Here is an 11,697-nt window from a genome sequence, read left to right on the forward strand (position 1 = left end):
CAGAGGTTTTTTGATGGTAGTTACGATTCATACACCATTCTAGATTGGACTAGGTTAATTTAAATTTACATACAAGCATGATTTATCTCAGGATTCTGAACAGTGATAAAAAGTGGTTATAAGATACAATGATCTGTGTTGTTGAACTATCATTGGAATAATAATATATGAACAATATAATTTTGTGTCCAATTAAGAAAATATTCTTATACATATCTGAATTATAGCTGTGAATCGTTTAGGATGTATCAAATGTATTGAGGGTAACACAAGATTGTTGTGTACATTATACACAATGGGAGGTCTATGTTAAGACAGAAAAAAATCTTGTGTTATTAAAGAATAAAGTCTACTTTTATTTACTTTTAATGACTGAATTATAAAATTAAACATTTTAATTATATATACTTTATTAACACAACTATTGACTGTGACAGAGTGACATAACTTCTGAATAATCTGTATATATAGTTCAGATTTAAGAGCACTTTAGGATGGAATCAACTTTCGCAAGTTTACAAAACCATGAAAAATAAAATGCACAATTGGTTCGGCACAAGCATTTTTACAGATTCAGTGTAATGAGATTCAAAAAGTAGTAGAAAAATTTAAAGATAGTTTATATAGTTATCATTTTTATTTTGAATATTTGTTGTTTGTGCCAAACCAAAGTATTATTTCAGACCCTTACTTTTATCATCACAATAGTTTTACTTATTAATATATAATTTGCTTACAACTAAAGTTTTGGTGTACAAATAATCATACTTGAAGTGGTTTAAAAATTTGGGTTACAAAAAAATAATATTTTAAAGACAATGGCACAGATAAAACAAAATTCAATGCTAATACTAAATTGCACTTGAAATTGCTTTAAACTTTATATCATTTTAAAAACATGTGATAAACATTTCAAATATAGAATTATAATGTATTTTTAATATCTAATTTAGCAATTTCCAAGCTTCATGACATTAAAATAGATTTAGTGGCAAAACATCAAGATACACATATATACACAAATATCGCTTATAGTTAAAATAATGAATGAGATAAATGCCAAAAATAAAAATAAGAAACTTATCACTATAACCTAAAATTTAGGTTATAAAATATATCCTTGTATTAAATTCGAGAAAATAAAATTCTAGACCAGCCACCGTCCAATTTAGGCATGCTTAAGGAAATAGCTACTCGAATTTACATATTAAACCCTGTCGGATTAGACAACATAATATGCTACGTGCACATAAACAAAAAGAATCTCTTCAATACTTATGTAAAATATAACATTTATAATATAATAAAAATGTAGCAGAGTGCACTCACATAGATAAGAATATAATCAAAATATTATATTTAGAGAGTGTGATAATTTCTTTCAGTTTGGTTCTTGTAGTATTTGAATCCCATGAATCCAATAGCGAGAAGACCCAATGTCAGTATTATACCACCAATGAAGCTTGCTCCATCGAACCTGAAATAATAGAAGTATAATAATTATAACAAATATCTCTTTCCCTTAGTGTGAATAATTTTTTTTTTGTTATAACATTTAAAAAAAGAGTTTGTTATATTTAAAAAAAATATGTCTACATGTCCATCCATTTTTTATGTTTATATATGAATTTATGAGAATATCTTACCCTCTTGCTTGAAGAATGTGCTTGTCGGCATCAGACTTAGGTGCTTCAGTAGTCTTAGGAACTTCAGTTGGTTTCATAGTAGAAAACTTTTCTGTTGATAGCTCTTCTTTTACCTTTTCAGTGGGCTTGACATCATTGTTTACTTTCTCTGTGGTAGCATTACTTACTGTAGTACTTTGGGTAGTTTCTTTTGTTGTAGACTGTTTATCTGTTGTTTTGTTGTCATCAGTAGGCTTCGCATTCTCAGTATTTTTGGGTGGTAATGATGGAAATGTACTTGGTGGGGCTTCAGATACATTTTGGGGTATTTTTTGTTCAGTTGGTGCTGTAGTTTTTGGGGGTGTTTGAGATTCTGTGATATGAGCAGGCAGAGTCTGATCAGTTTTTTGAGTTTTAGGGTCGACCGCTGAGTTGCTTACTGCAGTAGGTTGACTTGCTGCTAGAGGTGAAAAATATATTTGTTAAATTAGATACATTCAAAAACATTAATTTATCCTAAACTACATATTTTATGGCTATGAATTATCCAAAACATACAAACAAGCATCAGAAATATACTATATTGATTATTAAAAAAGAAAAATAAGTCTCATGAAAGTTCATCGGAACATAACAAGACTTATTTCTATTTTAATATATCTGCAAAGAGTATGGCTTCTTTACTATGTACTAGCTGTATAGCGTATAGCTATAATAATAAATAAAGTACATAATATGTAACTATGACATTGATCATACCTTTTTTTATTTGGTGAATAAATCACATTTGAATCATATACTTACACTTAAATTATAAATATAATAATTAAATATTTTAAATCAATATATCAATCATATATATACGTGCTCAGACTTTTTGGCATTTTTATATTACACAGACACTAGTGTTAAAAATGTAATTTCGAATATTGAAAATCTTTTATACAAGACAGTTTTTATTTAATTGTAAATGAACCAGTGGATCTATGGGCTAATAACATCTTATTCTCAAGGTTGGCGGCGCATTGGCGATAAAAGTAATAGTTAATATTTCTGACGGCGCTAAAATATATAGGCAGAGTTGACTACTATCAGGTGGCCATAATAAAGAAAATTAAATTAAATAGGTAATATATTTATTTTATAACGGTTATTTATTCATTTGTTTATAATATAATTAATCGTGTCTCAATGAGACATGAATAATATAAAAAATGGTTTTGTTGTGAAACAGATAAGTATTTGCGCACAGCTTGGAGATTCAAATTTGGTTAATTTAAACTGCCAACGACAAAATTATTTTGTTACAACCGATTATCTATATATAATGTTTTTAGAGGTTGTTTTTCAACTCAATAGATAAAAATTACGAGAGCTCGGTTAATATGCATGATATAAATATATTTTATACACCTATAGCTAATAATCTCAAGAATAATGTAGCTTTCTACCAGTGAAAACATTTTTAGAATTGGGTTATTAGTTCCAGAGATTATCCTACATACAAAAAAAATTACTTCTTTATAATATGATTATTATTAAGCATAAGATATGGTAGATTGCTAAGTGCTTTAACGGTTTTTGTTATTTATAGAAAACCATTAAAATAAATATATATGTATTTCAAAGGATTATTATTATGACAACTAAATCGAATTATTGAATAGTTATTTATGTGTGACATCATACCTTTTTGTCTTGTTTGGAATATATGTATATAGATTACATTTTAGAGATCTATAAATCTTACTAATAAACTTATATTGTAAATAGAATGTATAATTAAACCTTGAATATTGTAAAAGCCAAACCAGTTAAACCTCTGTCTAATATTAGTATGATAATATACTGGAAACTATATATTATGTTAATTATGTTACGTGTTATTTTATATTTAGTAACAGCATATAGAATATTCCAAGATATTTTGATAGCACCAATTGGCCTTGTACTTTTTACATATCGAGAATGCTATTTGATTATCTTATATGCGTTTATAACATTTTGAGTTTGTAGTAAGTAATTAAGAATTTGTTAACACGTTAATAAATAAAGTGACAACACGTTGCCGTATTAAGAGCATAGTTTGTAAGCGTGGGAATTTATTTTAGAACACACACATAGGTACTTTCCAATAATACACTTGCATTGTGCAGTGTATCGTACGCACCCCCTAGACAATTAGTTGCTTGTTTTCGTTGCAACGAATAAATTAAATTTTCATTGCGCGTTCATAACGTAGGATTTATAAAAATACATTTATTTATGAGTAATGTATTAGCTATAAGGTTGTCACTCGCAAACACAATTATAAATTATTTGTTAGCATAGGGTGCGGTCAGAGTGCATTAAGATGCTTCATATACATTATGATTTTTATTGATTCTACTGCTCTCCTCTAACTAAATTATTATTTTCTGGATATTTTAAGGTTGGTAGGTATAACGAATTAGGGCGTTAAGACACATTAAATAATCACTTACTTAAATTTTATAAATAAAAATAATGGAGGTAAATATTAATCAGTTTTTTTTTAATTAACTAAAAACTAAAGACATAAATCTTCTTGGTTAAACAAGTCAATTAAAATTATTTTATATTACACAAAAATCAGGGGGACGGCCCGCTGACGGTATCTGGTCATGAAAGGTACTAAGTATAGCATCAGTACAAAATGGAATGTATATCAACCGTTTTTGCTTAGCACTATGCACTATTTTAATTAAGGGGACTACATGAGCTAAATGCAAGTTTTATAATGCAAAAAAGTATAAGATCCGATGCAGTAAACCAAATGAAAAAAATATATGATAATCTTCAGGATACATGCTAGTTATTTGCTATTTTGAAAACATGATGTAATTAATTTGGTACGATAGAAAAAAATCACAAAGTTACCTCTAAAAAAATCTTTTAATAAATAAAAACTATACTTATATACATTCAATAATTCTGGTTTTTTGTCAGATTATTCTACAAGCAATATATTATTTAACCTCTGCGTCCCTTTTTTAATAACTTCAATAGATTTTTTTTAAAACAGATATTCTTATTTTCGAACAAAATTCGTACGCATGTGTGCGTAAACGCCGTGTACAGACATTGCCGGCCGAGGCCTGATGCTATACAGACGTGTCGATCTTTTCGTTACGAGCCTCATTACGTAACGAAATATTTTTTTGTAATTTTAATTGTAAATTCATTGTTTCATGTTTTCTTATAATAAATATTATTCTTTCTTGTAGATAAATATATTAAGTTAAAATAATGTAGTAGTAATTAGGCATTTGTTTTTTATTATATTATTTGTCATAAATTTTAATTGTGTAAATATGGGAAATGAAGTGAAACGCGTGAGGAAAATTAAAAAACTTTTATATAAATTAAGCGCCGAACATACTTATGAACGATATTAAAAGGTAAGAGTATTTTTTTAGTAAACATATTTTTTTTTTTATAAATTATGAATATTGAAAACATCTATTAGAAAAAATGTGCAATCAGTTCGCATAGAATCAGATTTTTCGAGCTGTTCTTCAAATATTATGATAGAGTATTTGGTCAAAGTAAGGAAAACATCAATTGAGAGTGACTACTTTCGATCCCCATGAACTTGAAGCAATATGATATTTTTCATTAAAAGTACTATGGGGCATATTTAGATACATATTTTTTAAATACATAATTTTATAATTAATAAAAATATAATTACTAACATATATTTATTTTTTACAGAATAAAGAAAGTCGAAAACAATAACACGGAAGCTATTTATATTGCGTAAGAGTTTAATTTTATCGATTTTGTTTATAATAGGAATTAAAGTTATGTATGAACTAATTTTAATAATAAAAAAAATAATGTAATTGTTGTGAACCAGAGAACTAGAATATTTAGAAGTGTCATTTGTACGTAATTCAAAAATTGTAATTTTTAGTAACGTCCGCCATATTAGATTGAAAATGGAAGCAATTCATGAATCGTGGATTGTCATCGAGACTAAATATGTGTGCCAACTTTCAGCTCCATAGCTTCAATGGAAGTAGGTGTAATATTGATTGCAAGATTTCAGGACATACGTACATACATTCATACATACAAGTGAAATTAAATAAAATATTTTAATAAAAAAATTAACACTAAATGTTTTTTTTTTGTAGTACCAAATCCAAATATTTTAAGTTTAATTAAATCAGTTTTATTATTTAATCATTTTCGAATAACAGTCCAAAGCAAAACAAATAATTCTAATATCCTATCTATTTTTATGAGATTTATAATTAAACCTAGTATGATTAACCTAGTTAACCAATGATTCAACCAAATCGACTTGACGACATTTTTTTCTTGTAAATATTTAGATGTTTTTGTTTTAATTGAATTTTTTTTTTCTTTGTGAACCGATATTAATAAAACGAACAAACACTACGCTATATGTTACCCCACGGTTACTACACTACAGGTTTCGAACACTTACGATTTTATTATATAAATAGATTATCAAACTTTTATAAAATATTAAAAATTGGTATGTTTTAATATTTAGTATAAGAACTAATTGTGGTAGGTATAATAATATAAATAAAAGAAAAAAAGGTTAAAACTAACTGTCTATTTTATTGTGTACAAAATATAAATAAAAATATTGTAAGTTTAATTGAATCAGTTTTTTTTATAATCATTCGTTAACTAACATCGAAAGAAATAAAAACAATTCTGTTGTCCTATCTATTTTTTATGAGATTTATGATTGATCTTACTTCGCTCGGTTTGGCGCCATCTATTAGAATATTTGGGCGTAACCTCGTTACCTCGCTTAACCATTAGTTCACGGGCTTGCCGTTTTTGTCGATTTTGTAAGTGTGTGCGTGCAATTCTCAAGGGCACTTAGCTCTTGTAGTCCCCTTAAGCATTTAAATAATTAAGCAGACGAACTAAACGACATGAGTTTGGGTATGAGATGGCGTTTGTTTTAAATTTCGTATTAAGAGAAAAAAATAAGCAGGATAGTGCAAAAATTACATTCAGGTTTATTCGGGTATTCACTATGTTCATCCTTACAATTTTGTACTTTTAATTCGACATTAGGGGAAAATAGTTACCCTTACACTTTTCAGATTTTATTTTTTTACGATGTGATTAATTGTCGTATTTACCTAGTTTATGTGCTTAAGTGTAACAAATATATTATAGTTTGTTACAAAAAAGTCCAAAACTATTATGACAAAAGGTTAAAGGGTTATAGGCTTTTTTCTACATAAAATAATTGTACGAATGTACCCCACGCATTGGTATGGTAGGGGTACGTTCGTCCAGTAAATGCGGTAAATTCGTACGCCATGGGGTAGATTCATACAGGGTAATTAAAAAGCCAATTAAAATCGTTCAATTTGTATTAATTATTACAAAAATATTTATTTATCCAAGAACTAACTTAATAATATGTGACTTGACTAATAGTCGATAAATCTTGAAAAGTAAAAATTAACAATTGCATCCCACGACACTCGCGCCCCACCCTTATGCTAACTTGTCTATGTGTGCATAGACGATTCGCGAAATTATAAGACTCGGCTCGAAATAAAAACTGACGTGCTCCCACCTTGAGATCTGGGGAGGGACTGAAAATTTATTGACAGCGATGTCGAATAATAAGTCAAAACCGTCAAATGATTTTCTCCATACTAAAAAGTATGGACGACGAATGCCAAAAAGTAAGCAATATTTAAATAAAAATTACTATAATATTATGTGATATAATAGAAATTTAACACGGTGAACTTATTATTTACACTTTTGTGTCTCCATTTAACCAAAAATACATGTATAAACTAGCAGCTAAATAGCTTAAAAAACGTTAATAGAAAAGGTCGATTTCAGTGTTTGGAGTGATGTTGACGATGAATTTACTGAGTTATTAATACAAATTTTATAAATATCATGCGGTGAAACTCGAGATCTATCTATTAAGATACTGAATGTTTTTTTTCATCCATAATCAATGCTCCAGTTTTAAGATATTTCGAAAATAGTAAGCGCTATTTAGGCGTTCCGCAAGGACTGTCCTCTTAACAAAAAGACACGTCATTTCGCAATACCGGGAACCTGTCTTTTATTTTATAAAAATGTAAATAATATATAGTATTGTTTACATTTTTAGAGTAGCGAAAGTAAGTTTGCTGAAGGTACATTACCATATTTTAACGGAAGATTAATTAAGAGACTTATTTGTCGTAATAGACCCAAACCAGAAAAGCATTATAGTCGACGTTATTCATTCCGACAATTCCAACAATTATCGTCATAATATTTTTCCCAATTAACACAAAGCCTTAAGCGTATTATACGCCTTAATCTTCCTTTGAATAACTCCCTTCGCTGGCTAAAACTGCATCAAAATCCGTTTGGTAGTTGATGACTTTATCGCGTTCAGACAGACACGAGCTCTGGGGGTAGACTTTGTTTATAATACTATATAGTGACGTTTTAAATTAATCTTGATAGTAACGGGAACCTATTTATACGAGGCATTGCCATATGCTAAATTTGATATCTTTATCAAAATAACGCCACATACTAACTGTAGTATAACAATAACTAATATTATTATATATTTCCAGGCAAGTTTTGCTATCAAACCCTTATTCATGACGGTGAAATGTTTTTTGATCACATTATCTGTCCATGGACACATCATACTTACTTTTGTTTTGGTTTTTATTTGTGCCAAAAAGGCACAGATTATTTCGCCTGTCACGTGAATTCAACTTGTATGAACGCGCTAAGTCGCGAACAATACTCGTACTTGAATATGACTGACCTATTTTTTGTTTATTTTTGATAAAGTAGTCGGCGAATTTAAAATAAAACATTGCAAATATATTAAAATTGTTTCAATGAATGAATATTGTTCGAGAACTTATGTGAATATGTTTTTATACAAATTATATAGTCTGTGTTACTGGGGATTATGGAATGATTCAAACGATATACCATAAATCCAAATCTGTTCAGGCATTTAAAAGTTACAGTGGAATAAAGAAAATCACTTACAAACTACACAAACTCCGAAAAAAACTACAATCCTTTTCGAACAGTCGTGTATAATAAATAAAGCACTTTCTCTTTTTAAGATGTTCCGTTGAACAGTTCACTCAAATAATAAATACATTAACAGATTTATACTACTTGCAGTGTCGTTTCTTACTAGAATGTTGTTACAGACAGATCTATAAAGTCATAAATATAGATAAGATAAATCTAACTATAATACTATGATTATATTATTTTAAAAGCAGCCAAAAGCTACTTTACAACGTATCGTATATTTATCTTTAATTATAATACGATTACTGCATTGCATACTATTATCCCGTTACTTTTCCGAGACGTGGTTAAGTACTCGCAGCATGCGAAATTATAAAGAACTCACTCAGTTCACTACATTTACTTCGAAAAATTCGATTATTTATACATTATTACATTAAAAAATATACATTTTTTTGAATAACAATAATAAATTGGATAGTCTTTAGTAGATATGATAATGTACAATTAATAGCTGTCTTTAAATGTTCCTCTGCTAGGCCTTAAGTGCTCTCATTTTGAAGAGCTTCGTTTAACTGCTCGAATGCATTATTTTATTTCACTGCAGAACATAATTTATAATTAAGTATGTTCTAACACAAATAAAGTACTTAAAAATTCAGTAGTACTTGTCTGGGTTTGAATCGCTATCTTCATATAATATTTACACATTCCAACCACTGGGTCATTTTGGCCATTACACTTATTGAATAATAATATCATAATGTAATAATTGCCACATAAAAAACCATTCAAGAAGCATAATATATAGTAGTATTTCATTTATAGTTTTTGCATTGGGGTCAGAAATCAAACAGTAGCGAGTTGGCAAATTATGTTAATTGTCCTTATTGCAGCCTGTTAGCTGAAAAATCGATTAATTAAATCAAGCGGAATATTTATTTTACGGTTCACTGATAATATAGCCTATTGTCTGATTATATTTACATAATGAAGGCTTTGTTTATTTACCTTACTTTTAGTGATTTACATAAAACAAATATAATACTCCAGAAGTTTAGGGCTTTGAGATCTGATTATGGGTAAGAAATTGTAAACATGCTTGTCATAATTACATTATGTGATTATTTTGAAGATGTGAAAGGTGAGATTTTAATATTTCAATTTGCTCTTTTGGTTTATTAATATTAATGGGATACTACAACTTTCCATCTGATTTTAAAAAAGGAATTTATAAACGAAGTTATTGTAAAGATAGAATAATAAATGGTTATTATTAATTACTTTTTAGTGTTAATAGCTCTGTGCAAATATACACATGAAGTGATTGACTGTCAATCGAGAAAGACAATTTTGTATAAATTAATATGCTTTTAAAGATAATAAAAGCATATACTATGTAAATAGGAAAAGGGCATAAGTAAAAGTAGTCTACTTTAAAATGAAATGTTACGAACTGGATATTTCCAGTTTTAATAACATTAACATTTTATTTTTTTATGTTGGTCCTAAACTGCATTAAATGCATAAATAAATCTTCAATAGTTTGAAATTAAAACTTAATATATGTTGGGACTTCATCATAAATAATACTTAGTAATTACACAAGTTATGGCTATTATGCCTTCTAAATTAGCGCCTAATAAACCTCCAAGAATATTTACAAAAGAAATCCATATTTTATTTATTCATCAATCTTACATACCTTGTTTAGAAGTATAATTAAATATATGGTTAATCTTTATTTAATGATATCATATAAATATTGCCATCACTGATAATAATTGGGTTATAGCTAATTGTGAAACAATTAACGAAAATGGATTATAATTATAAAAAATAAATCGAAATAACTCTCTACTATTAATATTATAATATTTAAAATTCTTGAATAAAAAAAAAAAAACGATTTTATCAATTAAATGTTAGCGGTTTTCTAAGGATTTAACTTTTCTATAATTAAATTCATTTTTTTCATGACTGATTTGAAAGGACGTATAAACATTGTTACTACATATACGAAGGCTTTTTTAAGTTCCTTAACATGTTTATACTTTTCCTCTTTGTAAATTCAATATTATTTTGTTTGGTATTTATAATAATAGCACACAAAATTATAAAAATACGTGAAAATGCGAAATATGAACAAGCAATCACGAAACATTATTAACAGCGAATTGGATAATATTATTTTTTCTCTTTGGAACAATGGCGAAATGTTTCGATTTGTCATTATACATATCCACATAACTATTTGCTTATACCAATAATCATAATTTAAAAAATCATAGATAGCTGCTATTTTAATTACAGATGAGATATCCAGTTAATGGAGCAATATTTTTTTGTAACCATTATGTAAACTGGTTTGGATATACGTATCCATGATCATGAGAAAATTCTTAGTAGAACGCAATAATATGATGGACGCCAGATTGTTCTAGTAATCTTACCTTGTTCTAAAGCTGGTTTGCTGAGACAAACGGAGAGCGATAGTAGACACAAAAATATTATTTTCTTCATCTTTCTTAAGGAAAATATAAGTCTTTTTAGTTTTAATATTCGTCCAAAAGTATAACTATCTATGACTACAACTGACGCCCGACACAAGTGCGTGGGAAAAAGAAAATATTGTAAAATGTAAATGTAATAGATTAGTATCTAGTGATGTGATTGATACCGATTTCTAAAAAAACAGATAATGTAAGCGATTTCGTTTTTTATCTGTTGCTTAATCGATATATCATATGCGATTATAAAATTTTTTTTCTACCAAGTGTTGCTATAAACATTAAAAAAGGTAGTTTAGGAAAATAATAGAAATTAATATTTTTTATTTGTTACTTTAATTGGTAAATAATATTTTTTTAAACTTCTTTTTATATATTTTAACTTTTTTACAAATGTCAAGTATTGCTACGGATAAAACTTTAATTGAATATAATAATACTATTTAAGATAGATTGATAATATAGAAGTTTTATTTGCAAAGACTTTTTGTCAGTTTTTTAGCAATATCGTAGTC

The 11,697-nt window shown here is 27.7% G+C and overlaps 1 protein-coding gene across 2 annotated transcripts; it reads right to left on the reverse strand.

The window, feature by feature from the left end:
• Nucleotides 1-392: 392 nt before the first annotated feature.
• LOC113400782 (sialomucin core protein 24) lies at nt 393-11,396 on the reverse strand. 2 transcript variants are annotated; one of them, XM_026640435.2, is made up of 3 exons: nt 11,126-11,396; nt 1,647-2,085; nt 393-1,477 (listed from the first exon to the last, which is right to left on the reverse strand). In XM_026640435.2, the coding sequence occupies exons 1-3, from the start codon at nt 11,193-11,195 to the stop codon at nt 1,360-1,362; spliced, it is 627 nt and encodes a 208-aa protein (XP_026496220.2). In that variant the 5' UTR covers nt 11,196-11,396; the 3' UTR covers nt 393-1,359. The 2 variants fall into 2 exon arrangements, with proteins under 2 accessions (XP_026496220.2, XP_064072240.1); XM_064216170.1 differs by having other exon boundaries at nt 1,647-2,082; nt 11,126-11,360.
• Between the last annotated feature and the right edge of the window lie 301 nt (nt 11,397-11,697).

Source organism: Vanessa tameamea, chromosome 11 (assembly GCF_037043105.1).
Source record: "Vanessa tameamea isolate UH-Manoa-2023 chromosome 11, ilVanTame1 primary haplotype, whole genome shotgun sequence".
NCBI classification, from domain to species: Eukaryota; Metazoa; Arthropoda; class Insecta; order Lepidoptera; family Nymphalidae; genus Vanessa; species Vanessa tameamea.